This window comes from Megalopta genalis, unplaced genomic scaffold (assembly GCF_051020955.1).
Source record: "Megalopta genalis isolate 19385.01 unplaced genomic scaffold, iyMegGena1_principal scaffold0023, whole genome shotgun sequence".
In the NCBI taxonomy this organism is placed as follows: Eukaryota; Metazoa; Arthropoda; class Insecta; order Hymenoptera; family Halictidae; genus Megalopta; species Megalopta genalis.
Genome location: NW_027476093.1, coordinates 434405 through 459560, shown reverse-complemented (window position 1 = coordinate 459560; position 25156 = coordinate 434405). Strand labels below are relative to the sequence as shown.

At 41.0% G+C, this 25156-nt stretch overlaps 2 protein-coding genes and 2 long non-coding RNA genes across 5 annotated transcripts; 1 reads left to right on the top strand and 3 right to left on the bottom strand.

The window, feature by feature from the left end:
* Positions 1–46: 46 nt before the first annotated feature.
* On the bottom strand, positions 47–9367 carry LOC117217821 (uncharacterized). Of its 2 annotated transcripts, none has more exons than XM_033465668.2 (7): positions 8955–9367; positions 8811–8873; positions 8610–8742; positions 6243–8544; positions 5506–5910; positions 3433–3753; positions 47–1683 (listed from the first exon to the last, which is right to left on the bottom strand). In XM_033465668.2, the coding sequence occupies exons 3-7, from the start codon at positions 8648–8650 to the stop codon at positions 1537–1539; spliced, it is 3216 nt and encodes a 1071-aa protein (XP_033321559.2). In that variant the 5' UTR covers positions 8651–8742; positions 8811–8873; positions 8955–9367; the 3' UTR covers positions 47–1536. The 2 variants fall into 2 exon arrangements, with proteins under 2 accessions (XP_033321559.2, XP_033321560.2); XM_033465669.2 differs by lacking the exon at positions 8955–9367 and having other exon boundaries at positions 5506–5721; positions 5803–5910; positions 8811–8948.
* Positions 9368–9992: 625 nt separating this feature from the next.
* On the bottom strand, positions 9993–14970 carry LOC117217822 (RNA-binding protein squid). The gene is made up of 2 exons (XM_033465670.2): positions 13376–14970; positions 9993–13171 (listed from the first exon to the last, which is right to left on the bottom strand). The coding sequence occupies exons 1-2, from the start codon at positions 13757–13759 to the stop codon at positions 12665–12667; spliced, it is 891 nt and encodes a 296-aa protein (XP_033321561.1). The 5' UTR covers positions 13760–14970; the 3' UTR covers positions 9993–12664.
* Positions 14971–19551: 4581 nt separating this feature from the next.
* LOC117217823 (uncharacterized) lies at positions 19552–22398 on the bottom strand. The gene is made up of 5 exons (XR_013035158.1): positions 22260–22398; positions 22037–22201; positions 21036–21895; positions 20653–20743; positions 19552–20570 (listed from the first exon to the last, which is right to left on the bottom strand). It is a non-coding gene; the product is annotated as an uncharacterized LOC117217823 (long non-coding RNA).
* Positions 22399–22962: 564 nt separating this feature from the next.
* LOC117217830 (uncharacterized) lies at positions 22963–24919 on the top strand. The gene is made up of 2 exons (XR_004489646.2): positions 22963–23038; positions 23126–24919. It is a non-coding gene; the product is annotated as an uncharacterized LOC117217830 (long non-coding RNA).
* The last annotated feature ends 237 nt before the right edge of the window (positions 24920–25156 follow it).

The window sequence follows — 25156 nt, the reverse complement described above, 5'->3', positions numbered from 1 at the left end:
TTTTTATCGTGCTTGAATCAGTGAGAAAAATTAGACAAGACAGCTCTTCTGTGGACTTACAGTTATCTTGGTATTTATTTGTTAAGTTCGAAGAATTTCGATCGATTCTGACTTTAATATTTTTACCCTTTCAAAGGGTGATTCGCGAAGAAATAATTAAACAATATAGAATAGAAAGAATTACACAATATAGAAACAATATAGAGAAATAAAAAACAATAGAAATGTAAACAATATAAATTAAACAATATAGAAATAACATAACAATATAGAAATGCATTTCATTTGAGGCCTCATTTTCCAGTTTGGAAATCCGCCAGGTTCTCGTGTTCTAGTATCCGCAACAAGTAGAATAAGTAGGTCATGAACAGACCTGTCGGGGAATTCCGATTAACCCTAGATTTACGGAATCCGTCAAAACGACGGGTCGCTAATTTTGTAATTTACCATCATCCGTAAATTACGATCATTCGTACAGATACATTTGCGAGTTATTTATTCAATTTATATGTTACTTGCGGCAAATGTTACAATGTCAGAATAAATGCCTTATTGTCATTTTTATAAACTAATATGAAACAGCTGTATTTTGTGCTCCGTAAATCTAGTATTAAACAGTCCTTTCGAGATTAGTGAACACAGAACAATAATGTTTTTAATTAAATAGCGTGCACAAGTCAATTTTGGCATTCAGTATCGATTTCTAAATTATAAAAAACTGAATAAATAGACTTTTAAGAATCGACAATGTATAAAATCATATCATAATACAGAATGTGATTTTAACAGACGCTGCCCAAGAATTCAAGTAATTAAATTTACGATTAAAAGACACCTTTCAGTCGTCATTAAGATACCCTTACCTTTCTCAAAGAAAAATTTGTTTTATATTTAATGTTACATTGTTATCCTCGAATTTATTTCACCGTTTTAAGAATAACTATAACTTCTAAAAACAAATCGGAACGATTTATCATACTGGCTGCCGAAAGCATACTTTTTAGACAGTTTCAAAACGTATAATATAAAAAGATCGTACCAAATCTCCGGGAGTACAGTAATGTCTCCCTAACTGACGCTCAGATTGTGCACGAAAATGGACAATTTGAGAAGTGGAGATACGATTATTCGAGCCTCGCAGCTCGTATTTTATAGTTGTCGACAATTCGTAACTATAAAAACGAACCGCAAGGCTCGACTAATCGTAATAAAAATGTAATATAAATTTAACTTCAAATAATTTAACTTTAATAATTTTAACTTTAAATAATTTAATTTCAATCATTTTAACTTCAAATAATTTAACTTTAATAATTTAAATAATAATATAACTACTACTACACTATAAAAATGTGCCGAGAAGCTCGAATAATCGTATCTCCTTTTTCCAGATTGTCCACTTTTGTGGATAATCTGAGCGTCAATTAGAGAGACATTACTGCACCGACAATTTTTAGGCGTTTCGATATCGGCAACTCGTCCCACGCTGTAAACAATGACGCATAAAATGGAACGTTGCCAATCGAGATGCCCGAATCATTGTTCACTGGTGTCTCCCACTCTGAAACTCTTAATTTGATAGATGTCCAGTTCGAGATGTGCGAATTCTTCGTCATCCTCCGCCAGCCGCAAAGTTTCAACGTCCGTTGCAACGAGTTCCTTCAAAGGATCCGGCGGCGTTATCTGAAATGACGGAGGTAAGAAGATTTTGATACGTCCGTGTCTATAATAATACAAAGCCTGGAAAGGGATGGTGGCAATGATAACCCATTGTCCGCCGATGTCCCATTTCTGGGACACTTTTTCAAATTTTTTTTCTTTTTAAAAACTGCAACTTAGAATTAAAATTAAGTTATTAAAATAGTGAGAACGTATCGCGTGCTCCATGAAAGTATTAAGAATTGACGCTATTTTGTTAATAATAATAACCTCAATTAATTAATAATAATAAAATAAAAATAAAATTAATAATAAAAATAAATAATAATAATAATAATCACAATTAAATTATTATTATTTTTTACAATTAATAATAATAATAATAATAAATAAAAATAATATTAATAATAATAACCTCCATTTAATTTCTCTTTTTTTGTATTTTTGAATTGCGGTGGGTAACGGGTTAACACTAGCTTTATGGAACCTGTCAAAACGACGGGTTTTACTAATAATTTTTTTAACTAACTAATTTTTTAATTTAAGATTATTCATATCGTTAAGGTGCATTTATGAGTTATTTATTCAATTTGTATGTTATTTACACTTATGTAACAGTGACAATAACACTTGTTAAAAATCAAAATAAATGTCTTATTGTTGTTTTTATGAACTAATAAACTAACTAAACTAAATAACTAACTTAAATAAACTAATTAAATTAATAAACTAACTTATTAATAAACTAAATAAACTAAATAACTAATTTAAATAAACCAACTAATTATTGAACTAACTGAACTAAATAACTAACTTAAATAAACCAACTAATTATTGAACTAACTGAACTAAATAACTAATTTAAATAAACCAACTAATTGAACTAACTGAACTAAATAACTAACTTAAATAAACTAACTAAACTAAATAACTAACTAATTAATAAACTAACTAAACTAATAAACTAACTTATTAATAAACTAACTAAACTAAATAACTAACTTAAATAAACTAACTAAACTAATAAGCTAACTAATCAATAAACTAACTAAACTAAATAACTAACTTAAATAAACTAATTAAATTAATAAACTAACTAATCAATAAACTAACTAAACTAAATAACTAACTTAAATAAACTAACTAAACTAAATAACTAACTTAAATAAATTAACTTATGAATAAACTATCTAAACTAAATAACTAACTTAAATAAACTAACTAAACTAATAAACTAACTAATTAATAAACTAACTAACTTAAATAAACTAGCTAAACTAATAAACTCACTTATTAATAAACTAACTGAACTAAATAACTGACTTTAATAAACTAACTAAACTAATAAACCAACTAATTATTGAACTAACTGAACTAAATAACTAACTTAAATAAACTAACTAAACTAATAAACCAACTAATTAATAAACTAACCAAACAAACGTTAATTATGTGCTATCGCCAACGCGTTCGCCGCTCTATTCAAATACCAATTCCGAAACAATTACGCCGAGCGGTTGCTAAAAATAACCTCAACATATTTTTATTCGTTCGAATAAATTTGATAACGATCGCGCTTCGTTTCCCAACGATTCTATCCATCGATCGAGGATCCATCCAGCAGCACAATTTCTTAACGCCTTTATCACCGCGCATCCGAGCCGAACCGTTAGCTCCGTTCCACAATGGATACCGAATCCGGCATATTTGAAACTCAATGCCACAACACGATAGCCTTGTCGTATTTCCATTGGTAATTGACGTTCGAATTACCTCCGGGTGTTGCTGAAGCCATTCGACGAAGCCCCGCACGCTTTTCAAATTCGTGATGCCCTTCCAAACCACGTTCATAGTTTCTAAGTCCGTGGGAACGTGACGGCAATCGAGCCAGTTCTCGCGGACACGATTTTTCGGCGGCGTGAACTGCAGATGCCAGGGTATCGTGGTCCCGAAAGCGGTCATCTTCGGGGCTCTTTTCTCCGCCCGAGCGTCTTTCAGCACCTGCTTCTTCGTCATGGACAGCTTGCTGGCGCCTAGGGTGTTCCTTGTCCGAGCTACCTCGGCCGACACGACCGGCATCTCTCGAGTCAACACCTGGTTAAAAAAACCAGATTTTTAAATAATAAAATTTAATAAAACACTAAGTTTTTAAATAATAAAATTTAATCAAAACAACTCAGAGAGATAAAGTGGTCGTGCGAAACGATTATTCGCAATAACACTGTTCGACAAAATCAAACTTCTTTTCTGATTTCCTACAGCCACTATGAAATTCCTGAAGAGCATCACTCCCTGGACATGAAACTGGAATACTTAAATTCTCAGTTTTTGAAAGAAAAACGAACTTTTGTAAAAATCCAAAATTTTCGACGATAATGAGGTGCAGAAAGTTTAGAGGTTAGAAAATTCTAATCGGTCTCGAAGGAAAGAGGAAAGTTTTCCGAATACAGTGACGTACAACTTTATTCATTGTTTTTGGTTCTAAATAACTGTAAATTAATGTGAAAAGATTTAAGAAAAGTGTCGACGAGTGCAGTTTCTCCGCGATATTTTTGTATGTTTTACGAAAAGTTCTTTATTCGGCTCTCTGTCCGACAGGGCCGAAACTATGCGTAATCAACACCGATGCAGGGATCCAATTGGAAGGGCGCCCATTGGGGCACCCTTTTTTAGTACTTCAATGTGCTGTCTTTTTCTACATAAGAAAAACATTATTATATTATACGGCGTAGGAGTGAAAATTATGCTAGTGTTCGAACACTTTCGTTACTGCAAATACGGCGAATACTTCTGGTGTGATTTTTTTCGCGAAATATATCACAGTTTGGTGATTATTATAATTATTATATAATATTAATAATTATTATATTAATAATATTATTATAATAATAATTATATTAATAATAATTATTATTATTATATATTATTAAATTAATTAATATTATTAAATAATATTATATATTAATAATTATTATTATATTATTGATATTAATATGTGTAATAAACAATACATACACAGATCTAATAATACATATTATAATAATAATACGCGATACAGATGTAATAAAAATATGTTAAAAAAAAGAAAAAGCAGAGCATTGAAGTACTAAAAAAAATTCAAATATTATTTACGAAAAGTGGGTGTCCCATTGGATCCCTCCATCGGTGTCGATTACGCATAGCTTCGGTCCTGCCGATTTCGATCTGCTCGAAATGTGCATCGTTTCGACACTTCCATCGGGCCTTATCTTCTTCAGAAATCTCTACAGAATCCGATACTGTGTTAAGTTTTCGTGCAGGACAAACAACTTCTCGTTGAAGTACAAAAATATTGCTTAAAATCTGCGCGCGTCGACAATTAATTCAAACTTTGACATTAATAACCTTGACATAACCTTGACATAACCTTGACAAACTATCCTCTATCTTTTAACACCGATCAGAGCTTTCTAACGTTCTTACTTTCCATGCAATACCTAATTTTCGTCGAAAATTTTGAGTCTTTACAAAAGCTCGTTTTTTACGGAAACCGAGGCTGATGGAGCAATTCGGTTTTCGTATCCTTGATCGGTGAGCGAAGCTCTAAAAGAATTTCACAGTGAAATCAAATCGAAGAAATCAAAAATCGTGTCGGACAGTGTAATCGAAACGAATACATTTCACGTTTCATTCGCGGCTGCTCTTGACGATACAAAATTGTTCCTCGATTCTGATTAACGAAGCGCGGACAAGGTAACAATCCAAAACAAAAAAAAACAGCAGCGAATGAAATTCTAATTCTATAAAAACATCTAAAATAAATATCGAAGACGAAACAACGCGCCGCAGCAAGCAACTGGTCTTCACCTGCATCGCCCTGCACGCCTCCGCGTTGAAATCGACCTCGAACATGTCCTTCAGGACCTGTTCGTCGACGGTTTTCTCCGCGCCGGTCAGCGTGTTCAGCCACTGGCAAAAGTCACGGCATATCTCTGACATAATATTATCGGTCCTCATTTTAAGGGTGGCGTTCGGATCGTAGCCCTCGAGGTCGTCCGGCAGCAAAGGCCGCCACGTGATCACCTGAATAATCATCACAGAAAAAAGGATCGTCTCTTCTCCTCTCATCTCCTTCCTACATATTAATCCGTCGCGATACGGCACCTTGCGTCTCGGCTTCCTTCGAAATAGAGCGTAAGGATTGTATCCGCGGCGACCCAGTTTCTCCTCGCCATCGAGCGATTCGCAGTCTCCCGAGGACGCCGGATGCACCTTGTTAATTATAAAAAGAAAAAGAAGCTTGTTTGAAAGGAGACATTAAACCGGAAGCAACTCGCTAAAAACTGCAAACAATGCGAGCGGCGATACCATAAAAAAAAGAAAAAGAAACGGTATACAGTAATGTCTCGGCTGGCTTGCGGCTCGTTTTTATAATTGTGAACAATTTATAATGTATATAAAAGTAAACCGCGAGGCTCAAATAATAGTATCTCCTCCTTCCCAAATTGTCCATTTTTCTGCGCAATCCGGGCGTCAATTAGACAGACATTACTGTACTTTCCGTTACTTTTCGCCAGTCAGAACGATTTACAAATCAAACCTGCCTCGAAGGAAGCTAAACTATGGTCGCCGTTGTCCACCGTCGACTTGCCGACACTTCTAGGATCGATAACGTCGTCGCTCGGCCTGAACGAGGTCCTTTTCGGCGGATGCGAGACCGGTAATCCCAGCAAAGGCGCGACGAGATTGTAAGACTTTTCGGGCAGGATTCGTTTCAGGAGCTGGGGGTTGCACGGCGGCGGCTGATTCGAGGAGAAGGACAGGTCAGAGGGGAATCTCCCAGTGTCCAAGTAACGCTTAGAGTCTACCAACAAGCTCGTCAACGTTCCTATCAGCTTCTTGGTCTTCTCGGCGACCACCGAGTTATCATACGAGGCGTTCCAAACGCGTTCCGAGAACTCTTTGCTTAACGTCTCCAGCATGCTCGCGGCCGGCGTCTCTTCTTCGAGGCCCTGTAAAATCTGCATCACCTCCGCCGTGTCGGTGAGCGGCAGCCTCGGCGCCGAGACCTCGCCGATCGTTTCCGCGGAATCGTCTAGCCTTGCTTCGTCCTCCGTTTCATCGGCACAAGCTTGCTCGCCGCTGGCGTCTTTTGGAAGCGCGAGACCGGCGACGGTGAGTCCCTTTCGCAAAACATGATCCTTCTTAGCGCGCTCCACGTTCTCCAGGATCAGATTCTCCGGCACGGATTTCGCTTTCTTCAAGTGTTTAACGACCGGGTCGCTCTTTTCCGCTTCGATCTCCTCGGGTTTGCCGGATTTCGGCTGTTTTTCCTGGGCCTCGTCGTCGAGGGACCAGTTCTTCTTCGACGACGACTCGAGGAAAGCGATTCGGTCCTGCAGCGTCGTCGCTTTCCGGTTCCTCAGGGCTCTGAGAGGCTCCAAGCTGGGTTTCAAAACGGTCGCCGCGTGGCAGGGAGCCAAGTACTTCGGCCTTGACTGATCCTCGTCGATCGATGCCGGCTGGGAGTCCTCGTCCTCAGTGCTGTCGCTGCGAAACGACGCGGAGAGCTTCGATCGTTCCAGCGTCGCTGCTCGCTCGAACTTCGCCGCTTCTTTCGGACTCTTTCCCGCGGAAATCGACGCTCCGCCGCGGTCCTGTTCGTCGTCTTTTCGCGTAACCGCATCGCAAGAACGCTCCGCGCGCGGCGCGCTTTCTTCCGTCGACGCTTCTTCGAGGCGTTCTTGCGGCAACGGAGCTTTCTCCGCTCGGAGGTCGCTCGGCACGCGAAAAGACACCTTTTTAACGTCGCCAGCGAACATTCTCTCCAGCGTCTCCTCGAAGTCCGGCAAGCAAATTGTGCCGCTGCTCTCGGACCCGTCGCTGGGCGAAACGACGCGCTTAGAATTTATGATCCTGTGCAAGGTCGTCACCGGGAAAGACGTCCTCCGGCTCGATCGCGCTTCGAACGACTTGTAGATGCATGGCAGACACTTGTCGCGGTGTCCGCGAGGGAAGTTGGAGAGCTCCGGGATCGACGAGAGGACGCGGCCCGAAGGATTCCGCAGCGGCTCGAGCTGCGCGAAGCGGGGACTCGGGCCTGACGTGGAACGCGAGCCCGAGGGAATCGTCGGCGACGTCGCAAACAATCTCGAAACTCCGCGTCGAGCGACGGCGAACTGCGAATCCTTCGGCGACTCTTCTCGCCGTGGAAATTCCTCGGGTTTTCCTTCGTCGGCGCGGTCGGACGATTCACCTTTCGCCTCCTCGATCCGCGACGGGTCCTTCGTCGACTGGAGAACCGTTTCAGGGTCGAAGTTCAATCTCTTGTTCGCCGTCACGTGCCTTAGCGCTTTGTAAGCGCGCCGAGTCGAATATTTCAACGAGTCCTCGGAGATTCTCGCTGTTCGTGGAGATGGTAGATCGTGCCTGGAACACGAAGACTTTAGTTTCGGAAGCAGCTTCTTTTCTGACGATTCTGCACGGTTTGACCTTGACGGTTTCGGCTCGCGCGCCGACGCGCTCAGTGCTGGAAGCGTCGTAGAACGCGCTTCCGGTTTATTTCGCGCGCCGAGATAACCTAGAGCATAGTTCTCTTTGTCGGCGAGGTCAAAGTCGAATCGCGAGGCATCTAATTTTCGTTCGGCCGACTTCAAGATCGATCTCGGCAACGATTCTTCGCCGATCTGTAATAACTTGGTTGAGCGAGACGTTGATTTTAAGCGCGAGAGTTCGTGCAAAGAGTTCTCGGAACCTGAAGAGCCGCGGATTTTGGAAGAACGATATCCGGGGAAAGAATGGTAGGTTAACCGAACGGAAGGATCCCTTACTACGATCAGCCTCCTCTCTTCATCCCTGCAGAACTTCGACCAGTACTCCTTCGATTTTGGGATCGGATATTCCCACCTGACGGCAGAGCCGCGAATGTTAACAAATGATAATAATAAAGGGTTATGTGAAACGTCACGTACCTTCTGCCAGCGAGCATCCTGTTCCTACCGGATTCGCCCATTTTCGATGTTCCAGTTGGATTGCCAGAGAATCTAAGAAATGTTGCAGCGACGAGATTCAGCTTCGCTGATGATTGTGAGGAAATATTCTCCGCTATCGATCAAACAAACTTTTGTGAAATTCGGGGCGCACGTGGTCAAAACCGCGACGCATGACTTTACCTGCCAACGATACATCCACGAGAACGTCCGTGTCGAATAAGTCTTGAAAATGATTTCCTTTTCCTGGAAATGAAATTAATGATCGAGAGTGGAATGTTCGACGGCTGAAAGGTTAAGACGCGGGATTCAAAACAGAAGGTTTACCGTTTCGTTGTCGCTCTCTACGTTACCGACGCAGCAAACGAGGCTCGCAGGGTTATGTGTCCCGCGAATGATACAGGGTTGCGTTTTTGCATGAGAAAGTATGTTGACGATGCGTAACGTCGGCGGAATTCTACCAGTTAATGCGTACATTCGTCGAATTTTTTAGTTCGTTTCATTTCGAAGCCTGTGCAAAAGCAATGCGATTAATGAGAAGATTTTATGGTGTTTCTTAATAGGTACAGGAGGAACGCTAACGTTCGATGCTAAATTTTTCCGACCGAAAATTTGAACTTCCGAAATAGAAGCACGCTCTGGCGCAGCACTGTTATTTGAAAATTATCGTTGGAATCTATTGACATCGACCAATTCCCTTCGCGAGGTCTCCCCTCCACTACGCCGCAGCACATTCCAGACCACCGCTTACCAACGCTGGTATACAATGTACTGTATATTCGGTTCCTGCTATTCGTGACTAAATTCAAGAACCGTAGATGTTATCGGTGCTGACATTTAAACGGTGGAGATAATATTTTTAAAATATGTCTTACAGAGATATGATATATTGTACAGTCGAGACTCCCTTATTCGGACATTTATTTTTAGAATATTCTGGTATACAAACGTTCCGTTACGTAATCATATTATTTAGATACATTATCGTCTAGCAGAGAGTTTGAATAAAATTTTTAGATAATAGAACGATAATAAGATGAACCTTCGGATAAGAGAATCTCTGCTGTATTATTATTTTTATCGTAACGAATCTGGGATTGTTTCGTCTGATTTATGAAATTAATTGCCAATCGTTGATCAAAGAAATTTAATCATTGAAATCATCGGCTCGGTAATCTATGTTTAAATGACGCTCTAATCATTAGCGTCTAATGAGATCTGTAAACTTTCTTAAATCTGAGCAGGCTTTTTAAGTTTTTTTATTTATTTTTTTTATGCTTTATGAGAAAGTTTTCGCCGTAATTAGAAGCGTAGTAAATAAATTCCGTAATCTGAACAGGGATAACAGATTTGAATAACGACACGTACCAATAAATTCAATATATTTCATAAATTGTAATCGTACAATTACCAAATGTTTAATGTTCGAAAAAACATTTTAGAGTACAAATGGTCATCACAAATTTATTTCAGTTAGTTTACAATCTAGAGAAGCGTTAATATGAATTTATTCACTTCAAAACCATTATTCGTTGATACAAGTTTACTAAAAATTCATATATATATGTATATATGTATGATCACTAAATGTTAATCGATCTCTTTTTTTTTCTTGTAACATAATCGAATACAAATGCACTCGGGGAAATTAAAAATCAGAACAAAAATTGAAATCTCTAATGATTTAAATACAAAACAATACGCTATCGAAAACGCTCATAACATTATATTAATTTGGAACTGAATGAAACTAGTGTACATTATGTAATTCTAATCTCGGAGTTAAAGATTTGATTAAAACAAGGATGTCACAAAGTATTTTTTTCGAATAATGAATATTTTATTTTTTGTTATAATTAAAATATACACTGTGTCATGGGTGAAACAGGCGAATAGTAATCAATAGTAACAAAATATTTGTGTTATTTCCTTTAATTTCACACTCTGTTCTCTTTTTTTTATATATATATATATATGTATATATATATATATAAACATATATATATGTGTATATATATATTTTTTTCCACACGCAGCAAATATGGTATACATAGTATACAGATTTAATTTCAAAAGCACAATTAGCTTGGCTTAAAATTCTTTCATTTAGAGAACGAGTTTCTCGCTAGTCATTGCGTATTGTGTTTTTATTTAGTTTAATCGTATTTAAGCCAAACTGTCGATACTTTTGTAACATCTGAGAAAAACTTGAATGTTTAAAGCCTTATCAGCCTTGTGTATAATATAATTTCGATGTACCTAAATGTAGTCTCGTAATGCCATATCTACATTTGCTATAATCTTGTTGTCGTTTCTTTCTTTTTTTTTTATATAATCGTTCTTTTCTTATTCATTCCTTCTTCTTTGTTTTTTCTTTAGTCGAGAAAATCACAAGTTCTATTGGCTGTCAAATTCCCTAAGTATGTATCATTATCGCATGATACTCTACATAGTAACAGTCTTTCTCGCGATACGAAGAGCAGTCTTTGCATACCAGACAGGAACTGCTGTTCAAAAGCAAATGCGAAAGAAATGTCGTAGTAGACTAAATTATATAATGATTTGCCATTTCTTCACGTGGTTCGTTACAATGCCTTAAACATTCTGTTGATTCAGTGTTTACGAATCTTTTTGTTCGCGTTAACAAGACACAATTATTTTCATTTGCCATATTTGTATGTCTTCCACATAAAGGAGTACACGAGTGCAAGTAACAACAACATTCTCAAAGCATTGATGATCTCAATTAAATTTTGCAAGCTTTTTCTTTCCTTTAATTAACAGGTAATTAAAATATCAAGAAAACAGAAAAAAGATACTAAAAATGTGAAATAATAAAATTATCAAAGAAACCTCGTGCTACCATCTATAATAATAATTATTGCTCTTCCAAATGTTGTCTTAAAATATTTTGTAACCATCCTCTACCACTCGCGTACTCTTCGCATATCTACCCAGGACGTTCATATTTTAATTATATTTATTTTGAAATATTTTTATCTTTCTTCTTAATCGCTACTGTTCTTTATTATGTACTAATTCATACGCATATACATCATTTATGTATGTGTACACGCATATACATATTACATACGAAGATGCGTATATCTCTCATCATGATACCTTATGATTCATATAAGTTACAAGCCTTACTTTTAAAATATAAACAATTAGATGATAATAGATAATACGTTTATGTTATAAATTTATGAGGAAGAAGTACGTTTAATTAGGAGTACGAACCATTGGTCCATGAATGGTAATTCCTTCTTTTTCTTTTTTTTATATATATCTATCGATATTACTTCTAACTGACAAAGTGCTTTCCAAACTGAAAATCTGTTGATTGATGTAAATGGTTCTATCGTTAACGACAACACAGCGTCGCGTTCATCTTTTTTGTTTTTTTTTTTAATCTTTAATAATAAGAGTAACACCAAGCATATAATAAACAATACTTTAGTAATGCAACTTAATATGCTAAAGAATAATTAGAGTATTAAATTAAAAGATATACATGCTAGTATTATGAATCATGAATAACAAGAAACCAGGAGTAAATCAATCACTTTGAATTTTCAATAGGGTCTCGCTATTAGTTACTGTCTCCTCATACTTTGCCTCATGTATATGTAGGATAGAGTGTTTCTTCATAGGAAAAATTCAACATTTGTAAAAAATATTTGGACATTCTCTCTCGTAGTCTGATTAATAGATCGTTCCGTGTGATACATGAGAAAACGTGCGCACGCAAAAAGAAAGATACGATTCTTTTCGATTTAACAAATCACTCCTGACTACAGATCAATGAAAAAATTTGTTCCTTCCTTTAGAAACTGTACATTCGAATGTACATACGTATAAAGATTAGGATATTTGGGGCTTGAATACAGATCTTGCGAAGATCTCATAAGCTCTTTCGTCCCAAATGCCCTGATCTCAGTCTCGGACTGTATCTAAATAACATTGGTCTACTCCTTACTATGTTCTTGCTTTATCACCAAGTTTCGAGTATGTAAGATTCATATACCCTGTTATTAGTAGGGCTGATGTCTCTGAAACTGACGTGGTCCCTGACCGTTTCCTCGTGGCTTACCTTGGGCTCCGTATCCCATATTACCGTAGTCGTCGTAACTTTCGTAGTCAAAATTTGCGTACATATCGTCATATCCGCCTTGATAACCGTTACAATATTCAGGAATGTAGCCATAACCGCCACTATAACCGTACCCGTAGTCGGGCCCCCAAAATCCTTGATTTCTCGTGACCAGATTAGCTCTTACTTTCTTCACGTCCACTTCCTTGCCATTTATCGTTTGTTTCGGAGTTTTCAGTAATTTATATACAACTTCTTTCGAGTCGAACGTAATGAAACAGAAACCTTTCCTTTGGTTCTTCACTTTATCGAACGGTGTTTGTAGTTCGACGATCGTGCCATACTGTCCGAAGTACGTTTTAATATCGTCGTCCGTAATCTCGGGGGTGAGGCCACCCACAAAAATTTTGCCATACTGGGGCTTCTTGCTCACTCGTTTGGGATCAACCTGGACAAGAAGATTCCTTATATGACCATGAACGCACAGATGATAGATAGAACGGAGAGTTGGAGAAATTACGTTCGCAAGCTGAATTGAATGGTCTGACAGTGAAAGACAGAAAGAAAGAAAGAAAGAAAGAAAGAAAGAAAGAAAGAAAGAGAGAGAGTGAGAGAGAGAGAGAGAGAGAGAAAAAAGAGAAATAGCACTGACCTTTCGTTTATTGATATAATGTTCACCAGAGGCCAAGAGTTTGTCGATCGTCTTGGGGTTGGTGAATACCATGAACGCGAAACCTCGTGATATGCCGGTGTAGGGATCGATTTTCACGGAGATGCTCTCGATCTCGCCGAACTTGCCAAAATGATCCCGCAACTCCTTGTCGGTGGTGATACGCGACAAGCCGCCGACGAAGAGTTTACGTTCGTCGTCCTTGCCCGGGATCCCGGCGGTAGCCTGTTGCTGCTGTTGGGGCTGCTGGGACTGCGACTGTTGCTGGGACTGCTGCTGTTGCTGGGACTGCTGCTGTTGCGTTTGCGATTGTTGCCCAGTCCCTTCGGCCTGGGCTTGATTCTGGTAACAGTCAACCGCCGCCATCGTGTTTCGATTTCTGGACTTACCGCGTTAAAACCACGTCGGGAAATAGCAAGCGGACTGGTCGAACGGTCGAGATCAGTAAAAAGCAACGGTATACTGGCCACCAGAATAATTTCGGAGCTGTTGGCACGCGTCACAGTCGGTTCTTATGGTGAACCGGTGCCGGCTTACGACCGAAAGAAAGAGAGTCAGCAACAGTTTCCGATTCCCTCTAAGCCTCTATTAACACGACGCTATTCGTTCTTTCTGCTCGGACGCGATCCATCTCTCCAATCGGAACGACAGATTCAACGGGCAACGCCGGAAATTCCAGACCGTTTCCGGTGATCGTTTCGTTACTAACATTAACGGAATTTTGTCCGGGGAACAACAAATCGAGGTGTTTCTTGACTCGTTCGTGCTCTAAATTGCTTATTTGCTTTTTCGTACGCGTATTCCTTTCTAGAACCGTCCGCCTCGAGAAAGTCCTTGAACACCGATGAACACGAAAAATGTGCGAATACCTTTGTTCCTTCTACTGTACAATCGGTGTCTGTATCGGTTCGAAATAGTATGTCGAATCCGCCGACTTTTTCTTGCGGGGACGGAGTTTATAAAACGTAACGCCGGCCGCCTATTCAAACGTACATTTCGTTTCGCTCCACGCGCGACCGTTGATTTAGGTTAGGTTAACGTTTACGTTGTAAAATAATGTTTTGCGAACTAAAATGATTTCCGTCCCGATAATTCGGACGTTGTACAGATATCCGGAGCAAAAAACCCGGAGGCTACAAAGATCGGCGTGAAGCTGGGATCACTGCGAAAAATCAGCACACTCGCAGTCGTTCCAGGCATACAATAATCGCTTTTGCCATTTAATTAATTATTTCCGACTGTCGAAACGCTGGAAAAAGTGGCTTTCCGTCGACTCCGATTCCCCTCGCTCGTGAACTCGGAAATTTCGTGAACGGATCTTACTTATTTTGCACACTGTTTTAAAGTCGTTGCTTTCTCGGTACATATATAAATATAGCCAGACAGAGAATGTTGTATAAATAAAACACAGGCCCTCGGCAACCCCGGCTTATCTTTTCTTCGGCGGAACGGTTTAAGAATAGAATTAAGGTTCTACGGGTAGACTGATGCGTTGTTAATTATAGATCTCACGCTTCACGGTACCCACGAAAAAAAATGCCGCGGCAGTTCTCGCCGAAGATTTCTAATTGCGAAACGATAATCTCTGGTACGATGACAAAACGATTCCGAGGGCCAACGTTTTCTTTTGATAATCGCTGGGACACTTCGCCCGAAACTGTTTTACCTACCCGTCGCACCCGGATGCAAAATGGCAGCTGTGTCGCAAGATGGCGCCACTTGTATCGATTCGATGTTTAACCTACCCTCGCGTCAAGCGGTCCGACTTCGCGGCGCATCGTCCGTCGTGTAACGAGTACATCATTCAAAGACTCTTTCACGCTCTGTAACGCGCCATACACGATTGGACGTACATTTCTCTTTCAAGATAACCGTTTCACTTTCGTTCTCTCGCTCGCATACAGCGCAACGCTTTCCGCTATCATCGATCCTCTTCGAAAGAGGTACAATCTTGCCAAACGATGGTATAAATAGACGCGCGCATAAACAAGGACTCCGCTTTCCCGCGAATTTTCACCGCGTTCGTTTCAATCGTTCTTTCATTCTCGTCAGGCGCCCGTTACATTTTGACAAATGGATTCCGATGGACACTCGGCTTTTCCTCCGTTCGTCCAGCCGTTATCTTATTCCGCGGTCGAGGACGCGCACGAGAATTCAAAAGGTTCGGGTAAACAGAGCCATCGAACCGAGGAATATCAATTAAAACGACAGACCGCCGGTGCATCCAATGGATTTTTCGCTGCATCGGTTCGCTCGGGAAGTCGAATCGCAGCGCGCGCAGTCGAACACGGACGACATTCAAATCGTCGAATCCGGTCAGCGTCCAACGAAATTTCGGCCATATTGATTCTTGCATGAAGGAATTAAATTTCGGCGCGAAGACGAGGTTACTTTCGAGTTTCAAAGGCCGGCAAAAATTCAGAATTGATCGCGTAGCGTTGCATACAAATTATTCTAAGAGCAAACTTTACACAATGCTAGTCTAAGCTGGTACAGTCATTTCAGAAAATAGCTACGTTTCAAAATTTTCCCGAAAGATCGTTTCAACCGTTGACCAAAGCCTTGGAGAAACTGTTTTTACTCGAATCAATCGCTCTCATTACACCGAGAGAAATTTATTACATTATTACATTATTTATTATATTAAACTCATATCGATCCCCAGGTATAGTTCCCGGCTGTCCTTGAAACGTGATCAAAAAGCCATCCGTCCAAGGTGAAACATTCACGCAGTATGATCTACCATACTACACGTTTCAACGAACTTCAACGTGCTCCACGATCGCTACAAGAAATAACCAACCGGACGTCGATGCCCGGGCCAGAGGCGACCCGCGGCCGATCTCGCATTACCCGGACTTGAATTTCGATTCGAAAAACAAGTTCCGCGTATCCCCGCCTGCGCACACTGCACGCAGCATTCACACATAAGTAGAGGAGGGGGAGGGTGGGCGTCGAGACGCCAGGCGTCGCTGGCGTCGAGCCGGCGGCATATCGTCGAGTCGAACGTGTCGTGTGCCGTCGCCGTTGCCGTCGTGGTGGTCGTTGTCGTCGTCGTCGTCGTCGTCGTCGTCACCGTGACTGTTACAGAGGATATTTAAAAAAAGAAGAGAATTTTCACCATCGGAACCATTCGAACCAGATTCTCTCGCGAACGGTCTCGCGCTCGGGATAACCCCTGCGTCGAATTTTTGCGATTTCTGGCTAAGCGGAGAGACCAAGAGAGAAAGAGAGAGAGCGAGAGGGAGAGGAAGGAATAGAGAAAGAAAGCGGAGCTTCCGGTGGTCTCGAAAGAGACGGAGAGTTACGGATACGCGAAGCTGCATAGTACGGGGGTGTAGCAGTGGCGTAGGACCGTGCACCGTGGAGGCCGGGTAATGTTCGTTCTCCGTAAGGGCGAGAACGGGGAGGAGGAAGAAGAGGACGGATAGGAGGAGGTGGTGGACTCCGTGGGACAGAGGAACGGTACGGGACGGGACGGGACGAGGCGGTACGGGAGGAGAGAGCGGATCGCGGGAGGAGGTGGCGTCGAAGGCGGAGAAGGAGGAGGAGGAGGAAGGGACCAGACGGAGACTCGAACAGTCGTTGTCCCTGCGGGTGAACCGAGAGTAACGCTCGAAAGTATCGCGGGTTGTTGCGTGAGACACGAGACGAGATCGCGGAGCAGCACGAGAGCGAAGATATGCACGCAGCGAGCAGGTAAGCGATTGATTCGACGACGCCTCTTTCTCTACGCGTACAGTTGCAAACCCGCCCTCGTGTACGCGGAAGTTACCGAGTGTGTGAGAGAGCGAGAGAGAGAGAGAGAGAGAGAGAGAGAGAGAGAGAGAGAGAGAGAGAGAGGTGGAGCAAGGGAGGGAGAGGCAAAAGCCGATCGCCGCGATCTTCCCGGAGGTTCGGCGCGTCGAACGATCCGATCGATGAATCCCGAATGGGGTAGGGAGGGTAGGGGGGCAGACGGGGGTGAGGGAGAGCGAGGAGTAAGATCGAGGAGAGAGAGAGAGAGAGCAGGCCGCGTAACTAGGTGTACCATGAATAATGCGAGCGCAGGTCGCACGATTTTTTTCGCGTTCGTGGAAACCGCGAGGGCGTGAGGGGGAGAGGAGGAGGAGGTGTCCAGGTGTGCGTGTACGTGCACGTAGCCGCGGGGACACGCGCGCACACACAGGTAGAAGCCGCGTACATATAAATATAATCGAACGCACCCAGATATCTATTTATAAGTTTAAACACAAGGCGAGAAGGAGTGGTGGTGGTGGTGGTGGGAATATCGCGGCGGTGGTAGCGACATGGATGTGTACGTGCGTGCGTGCGTGCGTAGCTGCCTCTGCGTGTCCGTTGGCAGCCTGGCAGTGGTGTGCTCCCTCGGCTAGTGGTCTCTTTATCGCAGTGGTGTGCTCCGCTGACCTGGTCGTGCACAGTGATCGCGACACGATCGTGCGTCGTTTCGACGCTGGTTGGCGACGACGTGCGCGCGAGACCGCGGGAGAAACGAAAAAGGAGGATAAATAGAGAGGGAGGGAGGGAGGGGGGTTGAGAGAGAAAAGCTGACGGAGGAAGGGGGACGGTGTGAAAAGTGGTGTTTTTCTCTTACGCTGGCATAGTGACCGACGCGATTAGGTCGGCTCCTTGCTGCCAAGGCCTGCGCTGATACTGGAGCAAGAATATTTCCTTTGTACCGGGGGACTTGTACGCTCGAAGGGGATGGAAAGAGGAAACCGAGGGCACAAGGTGTAGAGAGAGAGTGACCTTTCAATTTTTTGTTGGCATAGTGATCGCGATTAGACCTCGCTGATAGACCTGGAACCGGAGGAACACTGACTGCAAGTTCTTGAAGGAAAGAGGAGAGGACTAAAAGAGGAGCCTGAAGAGGAACGAAGAGCGCGCTTTGATTGTTACAATCGCGTCGCTTTCTTGCTGCTAGAACTGCCGCAGAGCCTGTGGAAAGAACTGTCTATAGAACTTGAAGAGGAAGAAGAAGAAACCGGAAGAGGGACCGCGAGAAGCGGAGCAAGGTTTATTTTCTGCTGTGCGCGAAGAAAGTAGGGTAATTTTCTATGCGCCGAGACCCCGAAGAAGGCTGGAACGAAAGGGGATGAAGACGTTGTTGAAGAAAAACGCGAAAACCGGGGTGTAGAAAGTGCGTTTTTCGTTCGTCGTCAGCGAGGAAAACGGACGTTGCCGAAGAGGAAAGTGTGTTTTCCGTGGGAAAAAGTGCGGAGAGAAGGGGAAGAAGAAGAAGAAGAGAGACGATTGCCTAGGTATCGGGAGGAGATTAGGGTGAAAGGATATGACTAGCGGATACGCCCGGCTCACGTGATAAGCGTTCGTTCTACAACGATACTCTGCTCTCTCGTGAGATATGTGGTAAGTCTGAGACCTGATGACTCAAATATATCCGGAATCGAGGCTGTCTGAAAGTGCGAGGGTTGCGCATTTTTGTTTTGGTAGTCGCCGGTTACGGGATCCAGGAGAAGTTGAAGGAGAAGCTTCGCGATTATCAGATGAACAGGGATCTTAGAGGTTTCTTAGGCAGATTAGGAAATCTTTGGAAGGATTTTTTATTTAATAACACCGCTCGCGGTGGTCCTTCCGTTAGTGGCCTATGCTGATTAATTATTTGTCTCGAGAATTAATTTTTCTGCCACTGCGAAACGAAAGAGCCGATTTAACGCGTTGAACGCCGCGTTAAACATATCTGGGTGACGTGGTAATTTTATTTGTAACACAACTATTGACGAGTATGGACGATACAGGGTAACGAGAAAGTGTGAAGTAAACAAAAATGAATATTAAATATATACTTATAGTGATAATAAAATAAGATGATAAAATATAAAGTGTACTTGTACTGATAATAATATAAGATAAAATATAAAATGTATGTATACTAATAATAATATAAGATAATAAAATATAAAATGTACTTATGCTGATAATAAAATATAAAGTATACTTATACTGATAATAAAATATAAAATGTACTTATATTGATAATAAAATAAAACAATAAAATATAAAATGTATTTATACTAATAATAACATAATAAAGTATAAAATATACTTTTTAATAAAATATAAAATGTACTTGTACTGATAATAAAATAAGATAATAAAATATAAAATATACTTATACTGATAATAAAATATAAAATATACTCATACCAATAAATTATACTTATATTTAAATTTGTTCTGAAAATATGACATAACCTTGGCATAACACATTTTATTAGTCACGATGGAATTCGTTAAAACATTGTAAACATAATTGGGGTGACTCTGGACACTCGTTACAGTCTTTCGTAAATTGTTTTATGCTTCGTGGCACCGGGATATACATATACATACATTACATATTCAATAAAATATAAAATGATTTCTCGCTTTCAAGTTGAAACACAACTTTCTTGCAGCCGTCAAGCTCCCAAAGAAAACGTAGCCACACGATACATGTATACTAGAGAATGATTAATAACAGAAAAGTTTGAATCGCTGCAGCAGTAAAAGATTACGACACGATCTCATTGGAAGGAGGAATCTTTTGTCTCGAAACTTTTCCTCTGTCTTCTGTAATTTGCAAGTCTCAGAGTGGCTGAAAATTCTGGGGCTTAAAGGGGGTTCGAAAAAGGGGTTGAAAATTCGAGAACGCTTTGTTTGTGTGAAAGAACGACGCCTGATAATAAGGGGGGGGTCGAAGTAGGCTGTTTCGTATAACACTCTGACCGAGTTGCCCACCCCTACTGACCGCATACACTTTCGCGAAATCCCTCTTTATGGTCCCGCTGGGTTTATTGCCTCGGTGCATCCCTCCGTTCCCGCCGAAGAGGAAACTGGATGTCAGCGTTCTTCTGGTCGCACACGATCTGTTCGGTCACGATCGACGAGCGTAGGTTACCAAGAGTTGTTTGGCGTCGGGTAAAACATCCTGCGCGTAATCGTCGCGTCGACTGACTCGCCGCGTGGTCTCGATCAAAGATCAGTTTGGGCGTTGAACATCGTCGCTCGGTAAACAGGAGAAGGAAAGCGAGGCGAAATTTTTATCCTGGTGGAGATCGTGTTCTTTGCTTCTTCGGGGAAGTATAGTGCCCGCGATTATGGTCGTTCGCACTGTTCGGTGTTACTGGAGAAGCTCTATTGGACGATTTCGTGGCGGTCAGACCATTTCATGTTTAACCTTGTTTGAGAAATAAAGCATTCAAAATGAGGAATTGGAGAATAAAAATGACTGCTAATAAATATTTGTTTTGTTTTTTTACCTATTTTGTTTTGTGGCAAGCTACATTTGACGATTTCACAGCCGGCACGGTCGCATTCGGTAACGTCATTCGAGATTATCGCTGGAAACAGCTGGAAAATTCATATTTAGAGCTCAAGTTATTATATTATTATGTAGTTATATAGTTATATTATATATTTTAATTTATAGTTATATTTTTTTGTTATATATTTATATATTTTTTATATAACTATTATATAATTATATAGTTATATTATATTATAATATATTATATATAATAATATATATTGATTATATATTATATTAATAGTATTAATTATTAATTTTATATATTATATTATATATATATTTAGATCAAACGGAGCTGCAAGTAACTTCACGCGATGATTCATATTTACGTACCGTAGTGAAAAGAAGCGAAGTTCGTTCTGTTATTTTATGCAAATGCATTCGTTGTATCCAACGTCTGTTCGACGTGGTCGGATCGAAGATGCAAAAAAAGTATGTTCGCTTTGCGAGGAAGATGTTCGTTGCTCGAAACTGTGCTCCTTGTTGAGAATTTCTGTGGCCGTTAAAACGTCCCTTGGTCTCAAGGTCGGCTCGAAACCGCAATTAAAAAAAACCGTGTCGCAGCCGATCGAAGACCGGCTCGAAGGAGGCGCCGGCGGCTCGTTTAATTGGAAATGCTGCTCTCCCACGCTCTCTAAATCCCTGTCGTTAATTCTGGCGTAAAGAGACAATAGCTAAATGCCATTAGAAGGGCAACGTGTTCCTTCTTTATTGCCGTTGTCGGAAGGATCGAAGTTATCGCGCTCGCGCTCTTCCACGAAACGAGGCTGCCCGGAGACGATCCTTCAATTTTGTCAGCGACTTTTTTCCATCCCCCGAACGACCGCTACATCGAGGACACGCGGGGCTCTTTTCCCATCGCAGGCGACCGGCCTCTTCGAATTTCAATTTCCCTTTGCCTCGTCTGTCATCGGCTGCGACGTTTACGGGCGTAATCTGCGTCCGCTCGCGAGCTCCTCGCCTGGTGGAACAACCTTTGGATAGCGAGGGTTCATCGTCGCCTGTCTATTAGCGACTCTTCGACAGAATTTTTAGCGTCCAAAATATTGACTCCTTGACACGTCGGCGCTGACTCTGATGCGCGAGGTTAGATTGTTTGCAAACCAGAGGGGTCCTTGTGGAAATCTCAATTTTCGTGAATCATTTCATAACAACCAGAACGAGAGACTGTTTCTATCAGGAGATTTCTTGCGCTGAAAATAGAATAATAGAGTCATTAATGTTTGTTAAAATTGTATGTTTACTTGTGTTCTTAATTTTAGCGTATGAGCACTGTGCACGCAGAATAATTTGCAGTCTAATTATTAGGTCCAATGCAGGATAAATTGAGTTACCAAAAAAACCAAATTGAGTTTTAGTTGGGTTATAATTTTGTTCCTGTTGCAGATAGGAACAGATACAGGACAATTTAACACCGTTGATCGAACTTCTTTAGTTTGTCCTTCGCGGAAGTGCATTGGTGTAATTGTGGAATGGCGAAATAAATTTAAATTTGTCCCCTGAAAGCAAAACATTCAACAACACGTCGGATGAAATGAAGCGATTGGATCACGTTACCGTGAAGAAGTCCTTGATGAACGATCGGCATTTTTGTTAGCATTAAACAATTTCGTGGAACAATCCTTGACTATGAATCCCAGATTTCCTCTCATGGCGCACAAATCTGAGCCATCGAAGCGCACGAAATAAAGTTTCCAAACCACGCTTCATACAATTAATTTATACGCTTTGAGTCGTTCCAGACTATCTCGAGTTAACGATCTTAACCTCGAAGTTAACGATCACGATGATCATCGAAATTACTTGTGTCCATCTATGCATTGGCTTGGCAAGAAAGTAATTTCGGTTTGCACCAATAGATAGCGTTACAGCAACCATCTTCGTCGTTTACGCTTTCGGACATCTTTCTCTGTATTTTCATCCCGATTCTCTCGCGCGATTACTCTTCACGAGCTCTCGCGCTGTCGCCCTTTATCACCGTTTAATACCTTCTTTCTGTTTATCTTTTGGGTCCGGAGATCTTATCGGGTTGGCAAGAAAGTAATTTCGGTTTGCACCAATAGATAGCATTATGCTTACATTGTCGTTCTTTCGTTAAGGTTATAATTTTCTTGTTTCCAGCTCTGGTAGTTGACACTTTTAGGTTAATATAGAAACAAATTCCGCGCAGTTTTGTTTACAATAATGGGAAGCGATGTGCCATCGGATTATCCTTTATTTCGAACTTCATTCTTTAAACGGTAAAAATTTCAATAATAACGACAGCCTCGAATCGCACTTGATCGAGTATTTACCGATAAGCACCAGAAGTTTTACGAACGCGGAACACCATGAAGGTACCATAAAGATACATTTTTCAACAGAAAAAATTGAGCTTTATTTAACATTAAAATAATTTCTTTCACGATAACCCAATTACATAGATCGTGAACGAGAGGAACGAAACGCGGGCGGCGTTTCTCCCGCGACGATCAATCTTATTTTCGTCGAAAGCCGGGCGGAAGGAGTCCGCGCACAGCCTTGTTTCGAAGAAATCTGGACACGAAACGGGGACACCGGGATATCCGGCGAGCGCGCGATAAAATTGGAAACACGGAGGCGCGGTTTTCGCGGAAAAATTCCGGCGTTCCCTTCGATTACCGAACACACGCGACCACCCCTCGGGGCTTGCCGGAAACTTTGTTCCTTGAAGCGGAAAACGAAACAGAAAACAAAACAACGCCGAACAAAACAGGAAAGCCACACGACCGTGGCGAAACAAATGAACACAGCCAGCGGCCCAGCGTGCCGATACACCGAGCTCGATCGAATTCCATTACTGCGCCTCCGCCGCGACCGTTTATTAAAGCTAATAAAGTGACCAACTCGCGCTCATAGAGCTGTATGCAACGTACATACAACCCCCGATAGTCGAGCTAGCAGGAGAAGCAGAGCCGCCCCGTCGAGCGCCCCGTTCTCGAAAAACGAACGAAATTGTAATACGCAGCTATGACGGCGATGCATTCTTCCGGGTCGCGGGGGGAAGGATTAATCCCGTTACGCTCTGTGAAATTTCTAGGAACGTTAAGCCATCCGTTAATGAGAGTTCGTGCCTTGTAGTTCCTCTGGGCGAGAGAGCCATACGTCCCTTACGATCTCTAATAACCAGAGCCCAGAAATTAATCCCCAGGGAAAATAAACGCATGCAACGGTCTCGCAGGGTTCCGCTATCACGCAACTTTTATTATTATTACGCCGGTGTCGGTCGTCTGCTGTTCTAACGTTCTTACACGGAGAATTCCCCTTTATCCGAACTGGCTCCTGGAAACGGATGATACGGATTCGACAAATTTCAGTGTTTTAGAGTTACCAGTCTTGATGGTTTTAGAGAAGCTAGAACGAGATCGCTTGTTGAAACGTTTTCTCTGTGGGAATTAGGCTCTGTTTTTGATCTAACGATGACTTATTATTATTTATTTAGAATTAACTCTTTGCACTCGAAGCTGTTTTAACTGTAAACATAAAATTATTTTTCTAACTTATAGTATTTCTATTTTATATGATAAAATTCATTTTATGCGTATGAAATTGACTCTTGGGACTCGCACGACAGTTACACTCTTAATAATTTAAAAAAATCTAAACTTTGTTAATATCAAAATTATCTTGGAACGTGATACAACAATTTTAGCTATGCTTCAGAGTCATCACTCGAGTACAAAGGGTTAACACGTCAATTAGCTCGCTATTAACCCTTTGCACTCGAAGCTGTTTTAACTGTAAACATAAAATCATTTTTCTAACGTATAATATTTTTATTTTATATGACGAAATGCATTTTATGCGTATGAAATTGACTCTTGGGACTCACACGACAGTTACACTCTTAATAATTTTTTAAATCTAAACTTTGTTAATATCAAAATTATCTTGGAACGTGATATAACAAATTTTAGTAGTGCCTCGGAGTCACCACTCGAGTGCAAAGGGTTAACATTTAATTTTTGCGTACGAAGTCGCCGATTTAAAAAATGTATACCGTTCATGTATCGTGCAGATTTACAGACAGTCGAATCTGGAACTGTGAAATCGAGTATATTGCCATAACTAGACTGCGGATTTGATGTATTTGCAACGAAAATTCTTAGATGAGACAGAAAATTGTGACTGTATTGGAAAAATTGTATTGTCGACAAAATCTTGAAAGACATTTTTGTTAAAAAAATTTTATTATATAATTTTATTATATAAATTTTTTGTCCAAAAATGGAAAGATTTGCGGGAGAAGGAGTAGAAAAATTACTAAACCAGAAACTAAAATGACTAAAAATTAATAAACTGAAATTATACTGTCTTGTCAATAGAGGATAAAGGTGCTTAATCCTCTGAATAAGTTAATGGTCGATCCTGAACTATGTAGAACACGGTAATACAGTTCCAGCTTGCATAATAGTGTCCAATGAACTTCGTCGAAC